At 37.3% G+C, this 26,541-nt stretch overlaps 2 protein-coding genes across 11 annotated transcripts in view; both read left to right on the forward strand.

The window, feature by feature from the left end:
- Window positions 1-26,541, forward strand: part of VPS13B (vacuolar protein sorting 13 homolog B) — a 786,697-nt gene that overhangs the window by 78,284 nt on the left and 681,872 nt on the right. For 8 of the 10 annotated variants that reach the window (XR_001919125.1, XM_018058289.1, XM_018058286.1 and 5 more), the window contains exons 11-15: window positions 296-433; window positions 1,301-1,388; window positions 10,779-10,970; window positions 16,172-16,341; window positions 19,440-19,634. Coding sequence is in view for 9 of the 10 variants with exons in the window: in XM_018058289.1 (XP_017913778.1) it covers window positions 296-433; window positions 1,301-1,388; window positions 10,779-10,970; window positions 16,172-16,341; window positions 19,440-19,634 (783 nt within the window). In the remaining variant the exon portion in view is untranslated. Of the gene's footprint in view, window positions 1-295; window positions 434-1,254; window positions 1,389-10,778; window positions 10,971-16,171; window positions 16,342-19,439; window positions 19,635-26,541 lie in introns of those variants that run through there. The other 2 variants (XM_018058290.1, XM_018058294.1) reach the window with 2 other exon arrangements.
- Window positions 9,435-10,518, forward strand: LOC108637516 (GTP-binding nuclear protein Ran-like). Its single transcript, XM_018058295.1, has one exon. It carries the CDS (start codon window positions 9,498-9,500, stop codon window positions 10,146-10,148), a length of 651 nt encoding a protein of 216 aa, XP_017913784.1. The 5' UTR covers window positions 9,435-9,497; the 3' UTR covers window positions 10,149-10,518.

Consider the following 26,541-nt stretch of genomic DNA (forward strand, 5'->3'; position numbering starts at 1 on the left):
CTCAGGGGAATTGAGAAAGTTGGTAGTACTTAACACCTGGACAGTAGTTCCAAATTCTTTCCAATTCATAAATGTTTCTTCTTTCTTGTTTATGGCAGCTACTTGGAGTTCCTCTTTGGTTTGTTAAAATGTTCTTTGCCAAAATAGGCAGTGAAGATGGAGACAGCATTCCTTGCCTTTTTACAGGACTTCAAGTTGTAATAATTTCTGTTGACTACTGAATTGGTGTTACAAAACCAACGTTTTATTTTCTTTAACAATTTTCCTCCTGTTCAAAAATTTTGCATTTTTTCAGGAAGCCTGTTTCTTCGTTTGTGGTGAAAATTTGAGTATAAAAGGTTTGACATACCTCACAAATTCACTGTTTGATTACCGAAGCCCAGAAAATAATGGTACTCGTGCAGAATTTATCTTGGATGCAGCTACTCATAAGGTCAGCGCATGTATTTTTGAGCTGAATTCTAGGTTGTGCTGGGGTGGAATCCTTGTGCTTGCCATGTTTCTTTCCCAGTAATCTGTTCTGAATGCTAGTTGTTTATTCAAACATCTAGAATATTTTTATACAGCTTCTGTATCTATTAGTTTATTTATCCATTCCTTACTGTTAAAATAGTCATGGCGGAAAGATGTATAATTATTTCTTTTCATTTCAGTTACTTTTGAAGTATGGGATTAATGAAAAGACGTGAATAATTTCACATTTTACTGTTTGTCTTAGTCTTATTTGAATTTTTCATAAAAGATTATATTAATGTACTTTTTATGAAATAAATTTAAAATTCAAAAAAGTACCAAGAACTAATGTAGTAATTACAGTTTCTACAGACTTAATTTTATAGTTGAAAGTAAAGTATTTAATTTTGACCTGCGTAATTAACATACATTTAAAGATATTTTAGTATTTTTTAGTGTTTGAACTGTTTCATATAAGTGTACTGAAATATTAACGATTGACTCTATTTGAGAGTATATATTAGACAGTTTTGTGATGGTGATAAAGGTTAAGACCATACTGCCCTGCTCCATTGTAGGTATTCATTAACCAGACATTGTTGACAAAGTGGTGAAATTGTCTAGTAGAATTATAGATGTCCTTTTGTGTGGTCTACAATAGAGGTAATACTGCCTTTTTTAGAAGTGAATTCTTTGGGTAACCGCTGTTCTTCTTTATGTTTTGGTAATCTTTTGAGTTGGTACATGTTCTCCATAAGGTGTATGTCTGATTCTTGACCTGTCAGGTTTTTAACCCAGTAGTCTGTTCTATACAATGTGTGTTCTGTTCGCTTTGCTTTGTTGGCAGGAGACATATACTGAGATAGCTGGAATGCAAAGGTTCGGGGCATTTTACATGGATTACCTGTATACAATGGAGAATACCACTGGCAAAGGTACTGGTTTCTTTCCTTTATGTTTGCCTTTGCTTGACCAACAGAAATAGGACTTCTTTAGCATCAATTGGTCCTGGACTAATTGCGCTCTGTAACATCAGAGTTATCTTTTGTTACTTTGGGGAATAATTTAATGTCATGTTAGAATTTTCATAGATTCTTAACATTTTTAGTCCTTTCTTTGTGCTGATTGAAAATACTATATTTTGTATTATTAACTAGAATTAGTTTTTAATATGTACCACATATTAAAAATTTCAATATATCAAATTTCATGTTGTCAAAGAGCATGAACATTTCCTTTTCTGTATTTAAGTACATTTTGGAGGTTAAATAGATCCTTTTATTAAAAAAAGAGCTTGTTGTTGCAAACAAAAGTAGAAATATCTTTTTCTAGAAATTATGGACACAGTCTTATTTTATTATGTTTCATTCATTATATTAACAATCAAATGATTTCAGAAATTTAACTGTACTATGTTGTGCTTATTATTCTGACTCTTTTTCATATTGAAAACTTAGTCGAAATAGGGTCACCATATTTTGTTAATTTTTCATATTTTAGTACATGATTTCTTTGTGTTAGATGATGAATTAGATATTATGAATGCAAAGAAGAGCAGTGCCTTTCTCAAGAAAGCAATAAGTAGTATTTATGCACTTAAATAAATGATTTGAATATAGCATGTTAGAGATAGTAATATAAACAGACAGCTAAAAGAGGTCCAGGTGAGAAGACTTTGTAGAGGAGTTGATCTTGAAGGATTGTTAAGTTTTGTTAGATAAAAACAGAAGGCAAGAGCAGTAATTTTCTGCTTCCTCTTTTCAAAATGGATTTCTAAATGTTGGTGTTCTCATTGGTCAGATCTTGGATTCACTTCTTTCCCTAAACTCTTCCTGAAGTAATCTGATTCTTTTTCATGGATTTGGGTACCTTCTATATGTTGTTGAAGCCCATATTTGTATTTTTGGTCCATACTTACTCTTTAAAATGTAGAATTAAATATATGCCATGCACAATTGACACTTTCACTTCTGTGTCTCATAAATATCTCAGCATTGAATGTCAAAATTGAATCCTTGATACCCTCATGTCCACAGTCAATGGGATTACGAGTTGGATGTGATTGAGTGACTAGCATACACACACACATCCACCTACTACTTTTCCCCTGTTTTCATGGTTCTGTTGCTCTTGCATGCTCAGTCGTGTCTGACTCTTTGTGACTGTATGGATTGTAGCCCTCCAGGCTCTGTCCGTGGAACTTTGCAGTCAAGAATACTGGAGTGGGTTGCCATTTCCTACACCAGGAGACCATCCCGACCCGGGGATTGAACCCACATCTCTTGTGTCCCCTGCATTGGCGGGCAGATTCTTTACCAGTGTGCCACCTGGGAAACCCATTTTCGTGGTTTTCTTATTAGAATATTTACCTGCTCTCTTTTAGTTGTGCAAGCCAGAAATCTGAGAATCATCCATCACACTTTCTCTCCTAACATCCAACCCTTCAGAACATTTCATCACATCTTATCTATAGAATCTCTCTTGAATCTATCTTTTCTTAAGTTCCACCATTAATGCTCTCTTCCATTCTTTTATCATCTCTAGATTCTAGCAGCTTTTTCACTGGCTTTCTCTTTCCACTCTTGCCCTCCTATGATCCATACTGCAGTCAGACTGGTTTAATTCTGTGCTTAAAATCCTCACTGCCTTCGCATTGGTTTATTTAAAAATAAAATTCAAATAGTTGACCCAGTTTGGTCTTGAGTTACTTGGTAGATAGTGATAATCATTACAGAAGATAGAGACAAAAAAGGAAGATATTTGGAGGAAAGGATGTGTTTTGAGGTACCCGTGGACATTGGTAGAGATGTTTCAGGTTTCTTCCACTACAGCATTGGTATGAAACCGCTGGTAGTCCGAAATGGTATAAAATGAAGAAGCAGTTACCTAACTGCAGACCTTGTTAATGGATGTACAGAATAAATGGAGATAAAGCTCAGATGCTCAGAGACACAGTTCACAGCTATGGTGGCTTGATACTGAGATTCTGAATGATGTAGTTCCTGGGGAAGGAGCTTGCTGGAGCCCCCTCTCCATGCTGGGGCTGCCTGTGAAATGCTTCACTGTGAGACAAATGGTGAATGCTATTTTCACCTTTTTATGTAGAAGTAAAAATTCTCTTCAGATTTCTTTTGATTAGGGGAACAGGTATTAATGTAGAACTTCTGTAAAAGAAAAATGGCCTAAAGCTAACTTTTGAAAAGCAAGGGATAATTGTATAAGAAAGTGCAATTCCAAAGTCTCTGTTCTAAGAGCTTGGCAAACTTTTATTGTATTGTAGTTGCCAAAAGTAAGCTGGTAGGTTTCTTCTTGTTTAGTGTGGTGTCTTCTGCAGGTGCTCTGTCTTTGGTATTATCTGAGGAGGCGAAGTTTGAGGTAGTCTGCCTTTCAAGTAAAGGAAACCTCACACTGAAAGTTTTATTTGTATATATTTGCTTCTAAAGTTTTTAAAAGATTGACACATGATTTTATATTTACTTAGGATGCACATTTATTTTCTGAGTGACATGCTGGTAGTTTGTTAACTTTTGAATTATTCATTTACTTCATTCCTGTGAATACTATGCATTGTTGTATATCTTTAACTTTTTAAACAAAATTTTAGATCATAACATACAAACAGAAAGGTTCTGTACGCTTGTGTACAGAATAGCAAAGAAATATAAGCACCTGTGTGTTTCCCGCATGAGCCGAGTAACAGGATGATGCCAGTGTTGCGAGCACCCTGTGTGTTCCTCTTCCACCAGGTCTTCTCCTTCCCTCACTGTAGGAAACCGCTGTTCTGAGATTTGTGGTCGTCGTTTTGGTTCACTGCTTACACACTTTCTTAGGTGTGTGAGCAGATAATATTTTTGAGAAAAAATAATAAAAATCCACTGTTAATTTAAATTGTGAATGTCACATGTACATTAAAAATATGTTCTTTCATTCACCCAACAATTTGTTCATTTATTTGTTGCCTGCTTTTTGGTAGCTGCTTTCATGTTTTTTTTTCTCATTGTGAATCTATATTCATTTATAATATAGTGATGGTGATAATAATAGCTAGTATTTGTTGAATGGTTTTAAATGGAAGGCACTCTTCTAGATGTTTTTACGTATATTAGTTTATTTAATCTTTGTAATAACCCTGTAAGGTAGATACCAATATCCCCATTTTCCAGATGAGGAAAAAGCCAGTCCTATACAGATTTCATAACTTGGCCAAGATCACACAGCATATATGTGGGATTTGAACCCAGCTAGTTTAACTCTACAGCTTGCATTTGTCCCTGCTCTGTTCAGATTTTCTTCTTTCTTGGATTACTTGAAACAGGAAATTTGTGGAATTTTTAGTATTTATAAACCTAAAGGAAAATATTTTGAATTCTCTAGAGGTTAATTTTGAATTCTTCAGAGAAATATTTTATCTAAATTCTTGATTTGTTGAGACTTGATATTAATTTGTTTCTGTAATTCAAATTTGGCTTCCCTTGTGGCTCAGATGGTAAAGAATCTGTCTGCAATGCAGGAGACCTGGGTTCAATCCTTGGGTTGGGAAGATCCCCTGGAGAAGGGAAAGGCTACCCATTCCAGCATTCTGGCCTGGAGAATTCCGTGAACTATAAGTCCACGGGGTCTCAGAGTCAGACACGACTAAGTGACTTTCACTTTCACACCTGAGATGAGAAGATGGAATAGAAGGACGTGTATTCATCTTCTCCTGCAAGAACTCCAAAATTACAACTCGCTGCTGAACAACCATTGACAGGAGAATGTTGTTGCTGCTGCTTAGTCGCTTCAGTCGTGTCCAACTCTGTGTGACCCCATAGACGGCAGCCCACCAGGCTCCCTCGTCCCTGGGATTTTCCAGGCAAGAACACTGGAGTGGGTTGCCATTTCCTTCTCCAGTGCATGAAAGTGAAAAATGAAAAGTTGCTCAGTCGTGTCCAACTCCTAGTGACCCCATAGACTGCAGCCTACCAGGCTCCTCTCTCCATGGGATTTTGCAGGCAAGAGTACTGGAGTAGGTTGCCATTGCCTTCTCTGAGGAGAATGTTGGATCCCACCAAAAAAATATACCCCACGTCCAAGGGCAAAGGAGAAGCCTCAACAAGGAGAGGTGAAATCGCATTTAGAATCAAACCCTATATCCACCAGAGATGATTGGAGGGCTCATACAAAATCTTATGTGCACTAGGAAACTGCACAGACACTGAGCCAGACCTGCCTTTGAGTGTTTGACTGTCTCCTGTGGAGGTATGGGTCAGCAGTGGCCTGCCCCAGGGGCAGGAGCCTGGGTGCAGCAGACCTGGGTATGGCATAAGCCCTCTTGGAGGAGGTCGCCATTAACCCCACCATAGAGCCACCAGAACTTATACAGGACTGGGGAAACAGACTCTTGGAGGACACAAACAAAACTTAGTGCACTCCAGGACCCAGGAGAAAGGAGCAGTGACCCCACAAGAGCCTGACCCAGACTTGCCCGTGAGGGTCCAGGAGTCTCTGGTGGAGGCGTGGCTTGGCCGTGGCCTGGTGCAGGGTCAGGGGCACTGAGTGCGCCAGTGCATGCATAGGACCTTTTGAAGGAGGTCTCATTATCTTCATTATTTCCATCATAGTTTGGCCAACACAGCCCCTGCCCATCAACAGAAACTTGGATTAAAGATTTACGCAGCATGGCCCTGCCCGTTGGAACAAGACCCAATTTTCTCCTCAGTCAGTGTCTCCCATCAGGAAGCTTCCATAAGCCTTTTAGCCTTAACAGAATGAAAATCACAATTGCAGAAAACTAATCAGATTGATCACATGGACCACAGCCTTGGCTAATTGAATGAAACCATGAGCCATGCTGTGTAGGGCCACCCAAGATGGAAGGGTCCTGATAGAGAGTTCTAATAAAATGTGGTCCACTGGAGAAGGGAATGGCAAACATTTTAGTATTCTTGCCTTGAGAACCCCATGAACAGTATGAAAAGACAAAAAGATCAGACACTGAAAGTGAACTCCCTAGGTCAGTAGGTGCCCAATATGCTATGGGAGATCAGTGGAGAAATAACTCCAGAGAAGAGACAGAGTCAAAGCAAAAACATCACCCAGCTGTGGATGTGACTGGTGATGGAAGTAAAGTTCAATGCTCTAAAGAACAATGTTGCATAGGAACCTGGAATGTTAGGTCCATGAATCAAGGCAAATTGGGAGTGGTCAAACAGGAGATGGCAAGAGTGAACCATCGACATTTTAGGAATGAAACTAAAATGGGCTGGAATGGGTGAATTTAACTCAGATGACCGTTATATCTACTACTGTAGCACAAATTTCTTCTCACTTTTGAAGAAATGAAGTAGCCCTTAGAGTCAACAAAAGAGTCTGAAATACAGTACTTGGGTGCAATCTCAAAAATGACAGAATGATCTCTGTTCACTTCCAAGGCAAACCATTCAATATCACAGTAACCCAGGTCTATGCCCCAACCAGTAATGCTGAAGAAGCTGAAGGTGAATGTTTCTATGAAAACCAACAAGACCGTCTAGAACTAACACCCCAAAAAGATGTCCTTTTCATTATAGGAGACTGGAATGCAAAAGTAGGAAGTCAAGAGATACCTGGAATAACAGGCAAATTTGGCCTTGGAGTACAGAATGCAGCAGGGCAAAGTCTAACAGAGTTTTGCTAAGAGAATCCACTGGTCATAGCAAACACCCTCTTCCAACAACACAAGAGAAGACTCTACACGTGGACATCACTAGATGGTCAATACCGAAATCTGATTATATTCTTTGCAGCCGAAGATGCAGAAGCTCTATACAGTCAGCAAAAACAAGACTGGGAGCTGACTGTGGCTCAGATCATGAACTCCTTATTGCCAAATTCAGACTTAAATTGAAGAAAGTAGGGAAAACCACTAGACCATTCAGGTATGACTTAAATCCCTTATGATTATACAGTGGAGGTGAGAAATAGATTCAAGGGATTAGATCTGATAGAGTACCTGAAGAACTATGGATGGAGGTTTGTGACATTGTACAGGAGGCAGTGATCAAGGCCATCCCTAAGAAAAAGAAATGGACAAAGGGAAAATTGTTGTCTGAGGAGGACTTACAAATAGCTGAGAAAAAGAAGCGAAAAACAAAGGAGAAAAGATAAGATTTACCCATCTGAATGCAGAGTTCCAAAGAAGAGCAAGGAGAGATAGGAAAGCCTTCCTCAGTGATTAGTGCAAAGAAATAGAGGAAAACAATAGAATGGGAAAGACTAGAGATCTCTTCAAGAAAATTTAGAGATACCAAAGGAATATTTCCTGCAAAGATGGGCACAATAAAGGACAGAAATGGTATGGACCTAGAACGGAAGCAGAAGATATTAAGAAGAGGTGGCAAGAATACACAGAAGAACTATGCAAAAAAGATCTACATGACCCAGATAACCACGATGGTGTGATAACTCACCTAGAGCCAGACATCCTGGGATGCGAAGTCAAGTGGGCCTTAGGAATCATCACTACATACAAAGCTAGTGGAGGTGATGAAATTCAGTTGAGCTATTTCAACCATAAAAGATGATGCTGTTAAAGTGCTGCACTCAATATGCCAGCCAATTTTTAAAACTCAGCAGTGGCTCCAGCACTGGAGAAGGTCAGTTTTCATTCCAATCTCAAAGAAAGGCAATGCCAAGGAATGTTCAAATTACCTCACAATTGGATTCATCTCATATGTTTGCAAAGTAATGCTCAAAATTCTCCATGGACAGACTGGCAAGTCCTCTATTATCCTTAGGCTAACTGGGTATTATCTTTACTCTTAACAAGAATACCAAACATTCAGGGGGCTGGAATTACCAAACATATCGAGGTGGGCATGAGTAAAATACCTTGCTGAAAAGATGCAGCTGAAAGTCAGTCACAGTTTTACCTTTTAGATAAGCGACTGGCATCTAAATTTAAACTGCATTGTAGTCAAGTTGCATTATCTGAAAAAAAAAAAAAAATCCTTTAGACTTCATTGTTTTAGAGACAATCTGATGTCTAAAAGAATGGTCTTCTTAAGAAGTGTCAGTTTTAAAAAGAAGCCTAGAAGCTCCTGCAGGACTCAAAAGCAGGATATTTGCCTTGTTTTAGATTATATTGATTTCCAACCAGAGTCCTTCTGATTATCTTCAAGTTGCCTCATCCTAACAGGTAACTCTGGAAATACCTGGTTTATCTATGGAAAGTGATTTCTTTTTTATGTTCATGATAATGTTATTTTCACCTAATATGTAATGTGATTCAATATTATTTATGTGTATCATAAAATATATTTTAAGATTAACTTCATTTGTTTATTTGTGACATTTCCATTTATATATAGTCATCTTGTTAAGAATGTATAAATAATAAATATTTTTTTTTTGTATTTGGTACTGAAACTAGAGACTGAGCTGGACTCCTTTTTTCTGAAATGAAGGAAATGTACTTTTTAAAAAGTTATTAAAAAGTATATGTGGATGGAGAATTTTTGTGTTTAACTAAAAGTAGTAAAATGCTAGAAAGTTTTGCTTTCCTATTTTTGTTTGAATAAACATAAGACTCAAGAATTGAAATTTACTGTATGTTATCACTTAAAATAGTGGATTTATATTTTATGTAAGTGTGGACATACTAGATAAAAGGAAATACCTATAGGTTGAGCCAAGATTTTCTTTAGAAAACAGCCTTGGTTCCTCTTTGATATATGGGCAGATAAGGGATTGAGGAAGTTGGCTTCCATCCTTGGAGCATGGCCATAGTGATTTTATTTTAGAAAAAGTTCAAAGTGGGTAATACCTGTTGTTTACTTCCATGGTCATTATAAAACTCTCAAGTCATCTTTGAACATGTAGTTTTAAACAATCAATTTTTCAGTGAAACTTCTAAGATAAAATAGTAGTAAAATGCAACTTCTTCCAGAATCTGACTTTCCAGTCAACATAATAGTTTTGTCTGCAGAATTACTGGGTATAGGCCAGTTAAATGTCTGAGAATAATTTTTCAAGAATTTTAGGCTCAGTCAGACGGGCGCGGAGACGCTTCTGGAAGTAACATCGCGATGGCTGCCCAAGGAGAACCCCAAGTTCAGTTCAAACTTGTTTTGGTTGGTGATGGTGGTACTGGAAAAACTACATTCGTGAAGCGTCATCTGACTGGTGAATTTGAGAAGAAGTATGTAGCTACCTTGGGTGTTGAGGTCCATCCTCTTGTGTTCCATACCAACAGAGGACCTATTAAGTTCAATGTATGGGATACAGCTGGTCAGGAGAAATTTGGTGGACTGAGAGATGGTTATTATATACAAGCTCAGTGTGCCATTATAATGTTTGACATAACATCAAGAGTTACTTACAAGAATGTGCCTAACTGGCATAGAGATCTGGTACGAGTGTGTGAGAACATCCCAATTGTGTTGTGTGGCAACAAAGTGGATATTAAGGACAGAAAGGTTAAGGCAAAGTCAATTGTCTTCCACCGAAAAAAGAATCTTCAGTACTATGACATTTCTGCCAAAAGTAACTACAACTTTGAAAAGCCCTTCCTCTGGCTTGCTAGAAAACTGATTGGAGACCCTAACTTGGAGTTTGTCGCCATGCCTGCTCTTGCCCCGCCAGAGGTGGTCATGGACCCAGCCTTGGCAGCACAGTACGAGCACGATTTAGAGGTTGCTCAGACAACTGCTCTCCCGGATGAAGATGATGACCTGTGAGAAAGTGAAGCTGGGGCCCAGCGTCAGAAGTCTAGTTTTATAGGCAACTGTCCTGTGATGTCAGTGGTACAGCGTGTTTGCCACTTTATTATATAGCTAAGCAGAACATGTGCTTAATCTTTGGATGCTGAAGGAGATGGATGGGCTTTGGAGTGAATGTGGCAGTTAAAAAAAAAAATACCTTCATTTTTTGGACCTGCATATTTAGGTGTTTTGGAACACAGTTGTTTCCTCCTTGAGTTTCAAATATAAGACTGCTATAGTCACATGACAATATTGAGAGGCGGAATCTTGTTTGTTACTGTCATTCCCATTCCTTTTCGTTTAGAATCAGAATAAAGTTGTATTTCAAATATCTAAAAAAAAAAAAGAATTTTAGTTTTATGGCAGATCTTATAACAGTAAATAGATAACAGGAATAATTGTTTTTTAAAGTAACTGGTTTCTTTGTTGATAACATCTCTTCTGCATAAAGAAAAATAGATCAGCAGGGTTCTATGTATCCACCTGATGTAGAATTTTCTTAAGGCAGGAAGCTCTAAGCTGAAAAGATAAGAGTAATGTTAAAATACATACTTGATATATCTGATTGATGCTTACAATATTAATATGAATTTTGGCTTCTTGTAGGTTCTGCAAATCAACAAGACTTTTCTTCAGGGAAGAGTGAAGATTTGGGAACAGTTCAGGAAAAGTCTACCAAAAGCCTTGTAATAGGTCCTCTTGATTTTCGCTTGGACAGCAGTGCAGTACACAGAATTTTAAAAATGGTTGTTTGTGCCTTGGAACATGAATATGAACCATATAGTAGACTAAAACCAGGTTTGTTTTGGCTTAATTTTGAATCTCTTGCAAGTTGATTTGAATGACACTTCCCTAGTAGCTAAGATGGTAAAGCATCTCACCTGCAATGTAGGAGACCTGGGTTTGATCCCTGGGTCCGGAAGATCCCCTGGAGAAGGAAATGGCAACCCACTCCAGTATTCCTGCCTGGGAAATTTCATGGACAGAGGAGGGTTGCAAAGACACGACTGAGCGACTAACACACACATGCAAATACAAATGATGTATTTAAAATAAGAGCTAATAGAACCTTCATCCAAAGATTTGTGATTTTACAAAATCACATAACACAGTGCCATAAATGCTTGGTATGTTCATGAATTCTTTTCTGGCAGCTTGTTTGAATGTGTGCTCCATGCCAATCATACTGATGAGTGCTAGGAATGATACCATTCAGTATCACAGTGATCGAAGTCTGACCCAACCACTCATCCTGAAGAAGCTGAAGTTGAACTGTTCTTTAAAGACCTATAAGACCTTTTAGAACTAACACCAAAAAAAGATGTCCTTTTCATCATAGGAAACTGTAATGCAAAAGTAGGAAGTCAAGAATTACCTGGAGTAAAGGCACGTTTGGTCTTGAAGTACAAAATGAAGCAGGGCAAAGACTAACAGTTTTGCCAAGAGAATGAACTAATCATAGGAAACACCCTTTTCCAATAACACAAGAGATGACTCTCCACATGGATATCACCAGATGGTCAGTACCGAAATCAGATTGATTATATTCTTTGCAGTGGAAGATGGAGATGCTGTATACAGTCAGCAAATGCAAGACCAGGAGCTGATTGTGGCTTAGATCATGAGCTCCTTATTGCCAAATTCAGACTTAAATTGAAGAAAGTAGGGAAAACCACTCGACCATTCAAGTATGACCTAAATCAAATCACGATTGTATTGTAATTTGTACAGTAGATTGTACAGTACGAAGTGACAAGGAGATTAAAGGGATTGGATCTGATAGAGTGCCTGAAGAACTGTGAATTGAGGTTCATAACATTGTACAGGAGGTGGTGATCAGAACCATCCCCAAGAAAAATGAATGCAAAAAGGCAAAATGGTTGTCTGAGGTGGCCTTACAGATAGCGGAGAAAAGTAGAAGAGCAAAAGGCAAAGGAGAAAAGGAAAGATATATCCATCTGAATGCAGAGTTCAAAGAATGGCAAGGAGTGATAAGAAAACCTTTCTAAGTGATCAGTGCAAAGAAACAGAGGAAAACAGTAGAATGGGAAAGACTAGAGATCTCTTCAAGAAAATTCGAGATACCAAGGGAACATTTCATGTAGAGATGGGCACAATAAAGGACAGAAATGGGATGAGCCTAACAGAAGCAGGAGATATTAAGAAAAGGTGTCAGGAATACACAGAACTATACGAAAGAAAGATCTTAATAACCCAGGTAACCATCATGGTGTGATCACTCATCTTGAGCCAGACACCTTTCAGTATGAAGTCAAGCGGGCCTTAGGAAGCATGACTATATACAAAGCTAGTGGAGGTGATAGCGTTCCAGCTGAGCTATTTAAAATCCTAAAATATGCTGTGAAAGTGCTGCACTCCATATGCCAGCAGATGTGGAAAACTCAGCAGTGGCCGCAGGACTGTAAAAGGTCAATTTTCATTCCAATTCCAGAAAAAGGCAGTGCCAAAGAATGTTCAAACTACTGCACAATTGCACTCATCTCACACTCAAAGTAATGCTCAAAATTCTCCAGACTGGGCTTCAATAGTACATACACAGAGAACTTCCAGATGTTCAAGCTGGAATTAGTAAAGGTAGAGGAACCAAAGATCAAATTGCCAGCATCCATTGGATGATAGAAAAGAAAATTCCAGGAAAGCATCTGCTTCATTGACTACACTGAAGGCTTTGACTGTTTGGATCACAACAAATTGTGGAAAATTCTTTAAGAGATGGGTATACCAGACCACCTTACTTGCCCCCTAAGAAATCACCAACTTGATGCACATGAGTTTGGGTGAACTCCGGGAGTTGGTGAACTCGGGAAGGGCTGGCGTGCTGCATTCATGGGGTTGCAAGGAGTTGGACACGACTGAGCGATTGAACTGAACTGAAATGAAGAAATCTGTATGCAGGTCAAGAAGCAACAGTTAGAATGGGACATGGAACAATGGACTGATTCCAAATTGCAAATGAGAATGTCTAAGCTGTGTATTTTCACCCTGTTTAAGTTCTTTGCAGAGTACATCATGTAAAATTCCAGGCTGGATGAAGCACAAGATGGAATCAAGATTGCTGGGAGAAATATCAATAACCTCAGATATGCAGATGACAGCATCCTTAGGGCAGAACGTGAAGAGGAGCTAAAGAGCCTCTTGATGAAAGTGAAAGAGGAGAGTGAAAAAGCTGGTTTAAAAGTCAACATTAAAAAAAACGAAGATCATGGCATCCGGTCCCATCACTTCATGGCAAGTTGGTGGGGAAACCATGGAAAGAATGACAGCCTTTATTTTCTTGGACTCCAAAATCAGATGCAGATGGTGATTGCAGCCATGAAATTAAAAGACACTTTCTCTTTTGAAGAAAAGCTATGACCAAACTAGACAGCATATTAAAAAGCAGAGACATTACTTTGCTGACAGTGTTCCCTGTGGTCAGAGCTATGGTTTTTCCACTAGTCATGTATGAATGTGAGAATTGGACCATAAAGAAGGCTGAATGCCAAAGTATTGATGCTTTTGGACTGTAGTGCTGGAGAAGACTCTTCAGAGTCCCTTGGACGGCAAAGAGATCAAACCAGTCTATCCTAAAAAAAAAAAAAACCCTAAATATTCATTGGAAGGACTGATGCTGAAGCTGAAGCTCCAATACTTTGGCCACCTGATGTGAAGAGCTGACTTATTAGAAAAGGCCCTAATGCTGGGAAAGATTGAAGGCAGGTGGAGAAGGGGATGACAGAGGATGAGATGGTTGGATGGCATCACTGCCTCGATGGACATGAGTTTGAGCAAGCTTCGGAAGCTGATTATGGACAGGGAAGCCTGGCGTACTGCAGTCCATGGGGTCTCAAAGAGCTGGACACTACTGAGCAACTGAACTGAGGATAGTATGTACAGAAAATGGTGTCAACACCAAATGTTGTGGAGGATGTGAAGAAGGCTAGATTACTGATTCATTACTGCTAAGAATGTAAAATGGTGCAGCCACTCCTAAGAACAGTTTGACAGATTTTTAAAAAACTTAACAAGCAGCTGCCATGTAGCCAGCAACTGCATTCCTGGGCATTTAACCTAGAGAAATGAAAACTAATGTTCACACAAAAAACAGTATATAATTAATTTTTATCATGTTAAAGCCAACACTGGTAGGTAATCCAGGAGACTAGGGTGACTGTTTGATGATGTTGTCTTAGACCCAGAATTCCTTCTATCTTGTTTTCCTGCCATCTGAGGTACACCTCTTCTGCATGCTCAATGTTGACCCAGCATTACAATGTCTGATTTTAATCTGTATCAAGTGGGGTAAGAGAAAATATTAGGTATGTAGTTTCATTTAATGACATGGCTCAGTCATCTCATTGACCCAGACTTAGTAGTTGTCCTTGTACCCTGCAGCCAGGGAGGTTGGAAAATATGTTCTCTAAAAGGAGTCCATCCACTTGATTTAAAACTCAGATTTTTTTTGTTGTTGTTAAAAAAAAGCCATTTGCAGTCTCTTCCACAGTTGGATTATGCTATTTACACACATACATACACATGTGCATATACGTGTTGATGTAAAATTAATTATTTGAAGGAGTTTATAATTTCAGAAATATGACCTATGTAAAGAAACTGCTGCTAATTGACTTTATACATGCAGTTCTCATTCTGAGTAAATTAGCAGTTCTCCTCCACTCTTTTTTTTAGTTATTTCATTTAAATGTAATATATGTACTGGAAAGCACACAAAATCTTAAGGGTAAAATTTTGTGGATGTTGTAAACTTAGGCACATCTATATGATTAACTGTTCAGGGTATGGAACCTTACCAGCACTGCAGAATACTCCTTGCCCTCTTTTGATTGTTACTCTGACCCCCAAGGGTAAATACTCTCCATACTTATCCTATATTTATTGTGGCATATTTTATTTAAAAAATAATTATTTTTTAATTAAAAAAATTTTTTTAAATTTATTTTTGACTTTACTGGGTCTGTATTGCTGCACGTTGGCTTTCTCTGCTTGCCGCAAGCAGGGCTACTCCTTGTTGTGGTGTGCGGGCATCTGACTGCAGTGGCCTCTCTGGTTGTGGAGCACAGGGTCTAGACATCCAGGCTTTAGTAGTTGTGGCACACTGGCTTAGTTGCTCTGTGTTGTGTGGGATTTTCCTGGACCAGAGATTCACCCCATGCTCCCTGCATTGGCAGGCAGATTCTTAACCCCTGGAGCATATCTTTTGGCACATTTTAGAACTCATGAATACCGTAGGCACACAGTGTGTACTCATTTGTCTGTGACTTTAGTTTACATTATGTTTGTGGTATTCATTCTCCTTTCCTTTCAGTATCCCCTTTTTTGAATATACCATGACTTACTTATCCATTTTACTGATGATGAATTTTTGGTTAGTTTTTAGTTTTTGGTTATTATGGTAGTGATGCTACCGAAATTCTAGTACATCCCTTCTGATAAACATATGTATTCATTTCTGTTGGGAATTTAAGAGTAGGATCACTTAGGTAAAGTGATTATGTATGTTACCTTTAGTATATATTTCCAGACCATTTTCCCAAGTGTATGTCTGTCAGTAGTGCCGGAGACGTTTAGTTGCTCTTGATCAGGGGTTTGGTCAGTTATGACTTACTGCCTCTTTTTGTACAGCTCATGAGTTGATAATGGGTTTTTCATTTCAAATATTGGAAAAAATACAAATAAGGTTGACATTTTGTGACACATGAAAACTATGAAATCTAATTTTCATTTTTTATAGATAAAATTTTATTGGAACATAGTCATACTCATTCAGTTAAGTCTGTGGCTGCTTTTGTAATTCTGTGGCAGAATTGAATAATTGTGACAAACTAACACACAAAACCTAAAGTATTTTCTTTGTGGCTCTTTATAGAAAAAGTTTGCTGGTCTTGATCTTCAACTTTGGAGAACTAATTAATTTTTTAGTTAACTGAGGAAATTATTTAAAAATAATTTTTCATTGAATTTTTATTATTTCATTTTAGATACTAAGGATGAAAGTGAAACAATGCTGAATCCTGAGGAAGTGGCCTGTTTAGAGGAATATATTCCTACTCGACATACAAGTGTTACTCTCCTCAAATGTACCTTCACAATTTTCATGGCTGAATTCAATTTGCTGGATCATTTGCTACCTGTTATTATGGGGGAAAAGGTATACTTTGTCATTCACTACTTGTTTTCTCATATATACGTATTGTTGGTCCTATGATACTGTAAGAGTAAGTTGTGTAAGAGAGTATCTTTTATATAGTTATCCATGATGATGTTAAGCAATGTAACTATGATTGTTAATTCTTAGTAAGATGAGATGGTTAGATAGCATCGGTGACCCAATGGACATGAATTTGAGCAAACGGTCAAGGACAGGGAACCCTGGTGTGCTGCATTCCATGACGTCACAAAGAGTTGGACATGACTTAGTGACTGAACAACAACATGTATAAATAATTAGATAGGTTAACGTCAAGCCAAAACTCTATGAAGAAATGGTGAAGCACATGGGTATAGATATCAGACCGTGTATAAGCTATGACACCTTTGAGACTTTGCTTTATATCTAATCTCTAACCCTTGTCTTCCTTTTCTGAGAAACAAAAGAAAATTATAAGTTTTCATTTAGGCTGATAGTCATCCAGTAAAGAAGCAAAAAGTCCCAGATAGATTCAGATAGTTAATTACTTAATGGACAGCAAAAGCAAGTCAGTAATTGTGTCAGCTCATCTTTTCCCTTTCGGGACAACCCTGAATCTAGGGTGCCACCTGAGCTCCAGCACACATGGTAGGGTACCTCGATGACAGGGATTTGGTTCCAATTACAGTGTACTCTGAAAGAGTAGATGGAAAACCCCCTGAATGAGGGATGCTAATGAGAAAATTTCCCATAGCAGCATTTCTCAAGATGAGAAATTGAGTGAGAAACGATCTTTTAGTAGTTCTATTTTCCCCTGTTTTGATAATATCACAGGATGCTCTGCCATTAGGTGTCTTGTGGTTTAAGCCTTACTTTGTGGTCTGCGTGGATTTTAAGATTGCCAGGGTACTGGCATTTAACATTTCCCCCAAAGTACCTAGCTCCTAGAATGATTTAGAATATTCAATGAGATAATGTGTCTAAACCATTTTGCACATATTAGGAACCCAGTGAATATGTTTGTTAACACTTATTAGATGATTAATATTTTAGGTCCATAACCAATGTATTGCTTTCTGAATCGGCTATATACATATAAGGTATTATGTGTTATTTTTAATTTATTACTTTGGGGGATATATTTCTTTTCATGGTGACACAATGATTATATAAATAAAAATTGTCCACACTTTAAATAAGAGCTTGTGGAGGTATGACAAAGAACTAAGATGCATTAATTTCATTTTGTGTATTTGTTCTCTGTCAGCCACTGGTAATTTATTCATTGTGTTGCTGGGTAAAGAGATCATCTGGTAAAATTTTAAAGGAGAAAAATTAAAATATGACAGTATAGACTTGGATTTTAAAGTAACCATGATTAATAAGTTGAAGAAAGAAACAAAAAAGTAGAAGCGTTCATAAGATTTCACTGCATTAAAAAAAGAACAAAATGAAATTCTGGAACTGAAAACAGTAACATAAGCTAGAAAAAAGAGGATAAAAAAAGATACACTATTTAATTGCCAATCAGAGGAAGGATAGAATGGCTATTTTAGAATCAGAAAATGTAGAGCTTAAGACAAGAGTTATGAGTAGAAATAAAAATAGTCATTCCATATGATATGTGTTGACTCAAAGAGTGAACATTAGATAATTATCAGATGATATGTTGAATGAAAGAAGCAGACATATGTATATACTTATGTGTGATTTTGTTCAAGTGAAGTTGACTAACAGACAGAACTAATCTGTGATGATCAAGGTGAGAACATTGGCTGCCCCTGGTGGGCCCTACCAGTGTGCTTGAAATGTGTGGTGATTACATACATGGAAATTTGTTGAGCTGTATGTTTAAGATTTGTATGCTTTACTGTATATTATATCTTCACTTCTGAAGGGAAGTAGCTCAGCCGTGTCCGCTTTTTTGTGACCCCATGGACTGTAGCCTGCCGGGCTCCTCCATCCATGGGATTCTCCAGGCAAGAATAGTGGAGTGGGCTGCCATTTCCTGCTCCAAGGGATCTTCCTGACCCAGGGATCAAACCCGGGTCTCTGACACTGCAGGCAGACTCCTTACTGTCTGAGCCACCAGGGGCTCCTGTATTTTAATAATCCAAAATAAAGTCCTTTAATATAGTAATTGCCCAATAAATGATGGTTTACAAATTATTTGTGAGTCAGAACAGAAGAATTGTATGTCCAGCTTAGTTTTAGGCACAGTGTTCCTCAATAATGGCACTATTGACCTTTTGGGCTAGAGAAGTGTCATGTAGCACTTACTTTCTTTAGCCAATGCCTGCTAAATGCCAGTATGGTTTCCCTGTTCTTGTGATGATGAAAGACGGACAAAATAATTAAATTGCCCTTCCCACATATTTTCACATACCTTTGGCTGGAGGGTCATACTGTTCCTCATTGAGAGTTACAGGTATGGAAATAAGTTCAAGGACCATAGTTGATGGCTTGCTAATGAATTTCATACCCTGGATGTGTGGAAATTTATCTGCATTTACTCTGAAGCTTAGAAAAATTCTGTTAACACTAAAAATACAAAGCCTATCTTGAGATTCTTAGGACTTTATGAGCCTTTTGCATGTTTGTTATTTGTTATTAGTAGATATAATATGGATCAGAAATTTTTCTATCCTACAAACTTTGCTTATTGTCAGTGTCTTTCAGATTGTCTAGAGTAGTCCACTTAGTCCTTTAGTCATCTAAATGTGAATAAAAGAAAGAAGATAAAGGCTTTGCAATATCTGGGATTTGGGGGGAAATTATCAAGTTAAGAAAATACTTTCAATGTACTGAGGCATGTCGTTAGAATATTCTAGTTGACTGAAAAAACAAAAAGCTCTAGCTAAAAGGGCATTGATAATTTTGCAGTAAATAGGCCTTCTTTGAAATCTTTTTTCTTTTTCTTAATTAAATATTGGCACAACTTGAGTACTTAAAAATAGAAGGTGTTTCTGTTTGGTTATGGTAAGAGAGTCTCATAGGAAAGCATCATTTCTAGGATAATTTGATGTCACTGCATTATTTGTCACTCTGAAGTGTCTCTAGAGGCCATGGCATACCAGTTATTTCTCCAGAAGTATAAAGTGATCATTATTATTTTCCAGAATTCAAGTAACTTCATGAATACTACAAACTTCCAGTCTCTCCGGCCTTTGCCTTCTGTTCAGATACTAGTGGATAAAATTAATCTGGAACATTCTGTGCCGATGTATGCTGAACAGTTGGTGCATGTGGTCAGCAGCCTTACTCAGCCTTCTGATAATCTGCTTCATTATTGCTATGCACATTGCTACCTTAAGGTATGAAAAGTGAATTTTCCTGTGTATTAGTATATGGTTGGCTTTGGGAGAATCAAATACATCTTTTTTTTTTCTGGAGTTGTAGTTTTACAGAATTAGTACCCCATTAGATGAGATTTAAATAAAATATATGTATATAGTCATTATTCAGTATAATTAACATAAAAATAAAGATGTCCCTATATTAAAGATTTCTTCAATTATTTGGTGTTAATAACTTGGTATTTATAAGATAACGGCAATTAAAACTTCTGAAGATTTTATGTATCATTGATTTTATTTTATTTTTTTGTATCATTGATTTTAAGCAATGAGAAATTTTAAAACTAAGGATGTTTTTAAAAATTCATAATTTCTTTCAAGGGAATATTTATGTGAGACAGTGTTTTGCAAAGTGGGCATAACATGTTTGTTTTTAGTCATTTTCCTCTTATTGAATCCATCTTAATTTCTTAATGCAAAGGAAAAGTTTATTACTTTAAGTCGTGAAAGTCGATCAGTCGTGTCTGCCTCTTTGTGACCCCATGGACTCTCCAGGCCAGAATACAGGAGTGGGCAGCCATTCCCTTCTCCAGGGGATCTTCCCAAGCCAGGGATTAAACCCAGGTCTCCCACATTTCAGGTGGATTGTTTACCGGCTAAGCCACCAGGGAAGCCCAAGAATACTTGAGTGGATAGCCTATCCTTTCTCCAGCGGATCTTCCTGACCCAGGAATTGAACTGGGGTCTCCTGCATTGCAGGTGGATTCTTTACCGGCTGAGCTACCAGAGAAGCCCCTTAGATCAAGTTTTGTAAAGTTAATTGTTGGAGACTTTGTTCAGCTCTTCCATCGCTCTCTCTCTTTTATTTTTAAATAAATAAGTAATACATTCCAGTATCAGTCAGTCAGTTCAGTTGCTCAGTCATGTCCAACTCTTTGCAACCCCATGAACTGCAGCATGCCAGGCCTCCCTGTCTATCACCAACTCCCAGAGTTTACCCAAACTCATGTCCATCGAGTTGGTGATGCCATTTAACCATCTCATCCTCTTTCGTGCCCTTCTCTTCCTGCCTTCAATCTTTCCCAACATTAGGGTCTTTTCAAATGAGTCAGCTCTTTGCATCAGGTGGCCAAAATATTGGAGTTTCAGCTTCAATATCAGTCCTTCCAATGAACACCCAGGGCTGACCTCCTTTAGGATGGACTGGTTAGATCTCCTTGCAGTCCAAGGGACTCTGAAGAGTCTTCTCCAACACCACAGTTCAAAAGCATCAATTCTTTGGCGCTCAGCATTCTTTATAGTCCAACTCTCACATCCATGCAGGACCACTGGAAAAACCATAGTCTTGACTAGACAGACCTTTGTTGGCAAAGTAATGTCTCTGCTTTTTAATATGCTGTTTAGGTTGGTCATAATTTTCCTTCCAAGGAGTACGCCTTTTAATTTCATGGTTGCAGTCACCATCTGCAGTGATTTTGGAGCCCAGAAAAATAAAGTCAGCCACTGTTTCCACTGTTTCCCCATCTATTTGCCATGAAGTGATGGGACTGGATGCCTTGATCTTAGTTTTCTGAATGTAGCGCTTTAAGCCAACTTTTTCACTCTCTTCTTTCTTTCATCAAGAGGCTTTTTAGTTCCTCTTCACTTTCTGCCATAAGGGTGGTGTCATCTGCATATCTGAGGTTATTGATTATTCTCCTGGGAATCTTGATTCCAGCTTGTGCTTCATCCAACCCAACGTTTCTCATGATGTACTCTGCATATAAGTTAAATAAGCAGGGTGACAATATACAGCTTTGACGTACTCCTTTTCCTATTTGGAACCAGTCAGTTCTAACTGTTGCTTCTTGACCTGCATGCAGATTTCTCAAGAGGCAGGACAGGTGGTCTGGTATTCCCATCTCTTTCAGAATTTTCCACAATTTTTTGTGATCCACATAGTCAAAGGCTTTGGCATAGTCAATACAGCAGAAATAGATGTTTTTCTGGAACTCTCTTGCTTTTTCGATGATCCAGCAGATGTTGACAATTTGATCTCTGGTTCCTCTGCTGTTTTTAAAACCAGCTTGAACATCTGGAAGTTCACAATTCATGTATTAGTGAAGCCTGGCTTTGAGAATTTTGAGCATTACTTTCATTGCTGTGGCCACTGCTGAGTTCCAAATTTGCTGACATATTGAGTGCAGCACTTTCACAGCATAGGTACTTACAAATAGGGAAACTCAGATTTTGAGTAATAAGTATTTTTACTAGGCAAACAGATATATGTAATGTAAGTAGAGAGTGTATATACCTAATTCTGTTTTATGGGCTAAAGGAAACTATGCCAAGCTGAATTCAAGAATAAGTACTAATGTAAAGTATGAAAATTAGAGGACTGCAGAAATGGACTTTTGACTTTATTGGTTCATGCTTGATAGTTTGATGTTTTAAAGTTCTTAAATATGTGTCTGTATAAAGAGAAACCAATTGAAAGATATTAGTTTTATATCACCTACAGGCATATTTAAATTTAAGACATCAAAATTTGACTGTTTTCAAACCATGCGTAATGGGAAAACACATTTTTTAGCTATCTATGCAAAGCTGATTTTTAAGATGATGGAGAAGGAAATTCTACTCCCTTGACGGAGGAGTTGACAATATTATGTTTCAAAGAGGTGTAGACACAGGATAGTATGATTCTTTAGGTGCCGTTGTTTTAATGATCTATTACAAGTGTTTTATGTCATATGGAGAGTGAAAGTTATATACATAGAGAATATATTACACTTGTACTTTTTAATTTATTCCCAAAATTAATACACTGAGGTGTATTGGCACAACTTGAATATCAGATTATATTTTTAAGAATATCTGCCCTGTTTTACCAAAGCAAGTCTAATTTTGGGCAGTTCTTTCCAAGGTATTATACTTACATGGGATCATTCATTTGGTAAATGCTGAGTTTTTTCTGTTTTGCAGATACTTTAGCATTAAAAATGAGTTAGGCATGCCCCATCCTTGAGGAAAATCATTACCAAAGCTATTGGTCACCAATATGATTGTCATTCATGCTGACATAAAAGTCATTGGTAATATATTAAATGCTCACTTGAACTTCCAGAGAACTGTAAAAGTTAAAGTGTAGTCCAGATAAAATTATGTTTTGGGAAAAGGTCTTCACTCCCTTTTTATCTAGTTGTTGTTTATATTTTAGTCAGACTCCAGCTGTAATGGAAAAGTTAAATGTCCCAGGAAGTTAGTGTTGGGCATAGTATATGTAGAAAAACTTTTCACTGATGTTAAGAATTTTGAATACTCTAAAAAATAAAGCCTTGAATCTTAATAATTTGATTGCATTTAAAAAAATTTAATTGCATTTCTAATGCTTCTTCAGTGAACTAGTACATTTTAAAACTTTAAGGATTTGGTAAAGGCTTTTAGTTTTGTGACTATTTGAAACTGGCTAAAAATACCAATTTGTTATAAAGTTTATAGCAGTTCATGTTACTTTGGGATGATTACTATAACCTTTGAAGACGTTTTCAAAGTTTAATTTCACTATTACAGTCTTAAAAAACTATAGTGAAGGATTTAAATGTCTATTTCATGTGTTTGGCATTTTAAACTCTAATTTTCAATTAAATACTCATGCTTAAGTTTTAATGTGTATATGTAAATGTGAATGTATTGACTATGTGACAGGATAGTAGATTCTTCCCCCTTCATGTAATGACATTTATTAATTGAGAGAGTTGGCATGGAAGGAAACATACAGATGGAACTTTCATATATCTTAACAAGTCCTCTTTATTTAACAAGTCCTCTTTATTTAAACGCTAAACCCATCTTTGAATATGTGTGGAATCAAGTAGCTAAGACATTGCAAGGCATCTGAGGTTTGAAGCATATAAAAAATACATTAGTGAAAGCATTCTGTAAATTATAGAAAAATAGATAAATTTAAGGCCTTGTCACATAGGGTGACAAAGAGTCGGACATAACTGAGTGACTAACACAGTGACTGATTTAAGGCCTTGTTACTCACAAGGATCAGCTATGGCAAATGCTTCAGAGAGATCAGGAAGGTTCTAGTAGGATTAAAACCCTGTGACTTTCTTGGACTTGTGAATATTTAACATCAATTAAAGAGCTCTCCCTGGAGAGTTCAAGGAATTGTGCTTTCATATATGGCTGGTGGATGTGGTATCATTTGGATTTTGAAGGATTTCATAAATTTGAAAACACAAACATTCCAGTTTTCAACATATATACTGTAGTAGAGGCCAGCTTTTCTTTGAAGGTTCAGATACTATTTTAGGCTTTGTGGGCGATGAGGCAAAATTTAGGATACCAAATAGGTACTTAAATAATAAGAGAACAAATTTCCATACATTTGAGTTGACAGAATTAAAAATGCAGGATAGGACACTATTTTTGTAATATAATTTTACTAATGAGGAGAATGAAATTCTTTTTTTGGGGATAGTTCAGTCACTGAGTCGTGTCCGATTCTTTGTGACGCCATGAACCACAGCATGCCAGGCCTCCCTGTCCATCACCAACTCCTGGAGTCCACCCAAACCCATAGCATTTACCCAACTGGAGTTTAAACTAACTTAGTGTTCCCAATCATCAAATCAGTTGTAAATGTACACGTATAAAACTTATTCTTAGCTTGTAGGTAGTACAAAAACAGTGCTTGGAATTTGACTTGTGTGCTGTAGTTAGTTGACCCATGTCTTAGAGAAATTTTTGCGTATACAGATATGTACAACTTGAGGTCTATAAATGCCCACATGAATAGTCCTCTGTAGCATAATTTTTGGTGGGAATATCAGGAAGCATAATAGTATGTATAATGTGATGCCATTTATGTAAATTAAGAAGATAAAATAGTGCTAAAGATTGTTCAGATATCAGTTCAGTTCAGTTGCTCAGTCGTGTCCGACTCTTTGCGACCCCATGAATCGCAGCATGCCAGGCCTCCCTGTCCATCACCAACTCCTGGAGTTCACTGAGATTCACGTCCATCGAGTCAGTGATGCCATCCAGCCATCTCATCCTCTGTCGTCCCCTTCTCCTCCTGCCCCCAATCCCTCCTAGCATCAGTCTTTTCCAATGAGTCAGCTCTTTGCATGACATGGCCAAAGTACTGGAGTTTCAGCTTTAGCATCATTCCTTCCAAAGATATCAAGGGTTTATAAATGTGTAATAAAAGAATGGAATGCATTCTGAACTCCTGAAAGATCGAGGCATGATGGGGGGTGGGGTTCATTGAGACTAGTGTGAGGGTTTACCTTTATTGAGGTAATATGAATACCATAAAGTCACTTTTTTTAAAGAATAGAAATTAGTGATTTTAGTCTTTTCACAGAGTTAAAGCAGCTGTCACCATTATCTAGTTCCAGAACATTTTCGTCACTCCCCAAAAAGAAAGCATTAGTATTTCCTCTCCATTTACTCCTCATACTTCTATAAACACTGATCTACTCTGTATGTATTTGCCTAGTCTGGATATTTTATGGGAATCATACCACGTACACTCTTTTGTGGTTGACTTCTTTTCACTTAGCATAAGGTTTTTCAGAGTTCATCCATGTTGTCTCATGTATCAGTACTTTATTCCATTTTTATGAGAGAATAATACATTGTGTGGATATGTGCTCTATTTTTTTATGCATTTATCTGATTGGTGGACACTGTTATTTCCAATATTTAGCTGATCTGAATAAGATAGCTATGAACATTTCTGTGTAGTTTTTGTGTAAACACAAGTTGCATTACTCTTGGGTATATACCTTGCTGTGCAGCTGTCTGTTCTTTAACATTTTTAGGAGCTGCCAAACTTTTTTTTCAAAGGGATTCTGCATTGTTTTACTGTCCCAGTAGTAGTGGCTCAGGGTTCTTCTCCACATCCTCACTGACACTTGTTACTGTCTTTTTGATTTTAATCATCTTAATGATTGTGAACTGGTGTCTTCATGTGGTTTTGATACATTTCCCTAGTGACTAATGATGTTGAGTTTTCTTTTTATGTGGTTCTTGGACATTTGTTTATATTCTTTGGAAAATATTAAAATCTTGCCCTTATGTATTCTGAAGGCTTTTATTTCATTAATGCTATAGGTGACAGCATGGCAATTAAGAAATCTGGGTGATGAAAAAATTTCTTATTACTTATTGTTTCCTAACTTAAATTTTGTTGGAAAAAAATTAGAAAATACTTGGTTTTTCTGTATAAGGTGTCAGTTTCAGTCCAAAGTTCATTTTTGTTTCAATGAATACCTGACTAGAAACTAGATTTAGAGGGCTTAAGGAATGAGTAGGCAATGAAAAAAATGTAGCATTTTACAGCCTACATTTTAAAGATTTTTGCTGATGCCAAATGAGAAATGGAATTTCACTAGTGGTTGGAGGGGAGAGGTAGTGGTAAGATTGTTTTTTTCCTTTAAGAGTAAGTGGAGAATCAACCATATATTTTTGGAAAGGGGAAGGAAGCGGTAGGGTGAGGAAGTAAGGCAGTGAAATTGTGAGCTAAAAGATGAGCTAAATCAAATGAACCATCGTATTGCTGTTCCAGCATTTTGGAGAAGCCCTTTGTGCTTTTTAGACTTCATTTTACCCTTATTTAAGAAGAGGTGATTTGGTTCAATTGTTCTCTAATAGAATTTTTTAAGAGATGGCAGTACATGTTTAACTTTTCATTTAACGTGATATATGTCATCTTTCTCAAGTTGGTATTTCCTTCAGCTGAGACTTCTGTTAGTAGTTGCACTTAATTGTTTCATACATCCTTTTTGCCTCAGACTATTGGTTTTCAGTGTTAAGTACTTTTATTGTATTTCTAAATTTATGAACAGTCCTGATGAAAACGACCTCAATTCATACAGTGCTGATTTCCCTTTTCTGGGTAAAGTATTTGTAATCTTGACCAAGTGTT

The sequence above is a fragment of the Capra hircus genome, chromosome 14, assembly GCF_001704415.2.
Source record: "Capra hircus breed San Clemente chromosome 14, ASM170441v1, whole genome shotgun sequence".
NCBI lineage: Eukaryota > Metazoa > Chordata > Mammalia > Artiodactyla > Bovidae > Capra > Capra hircus.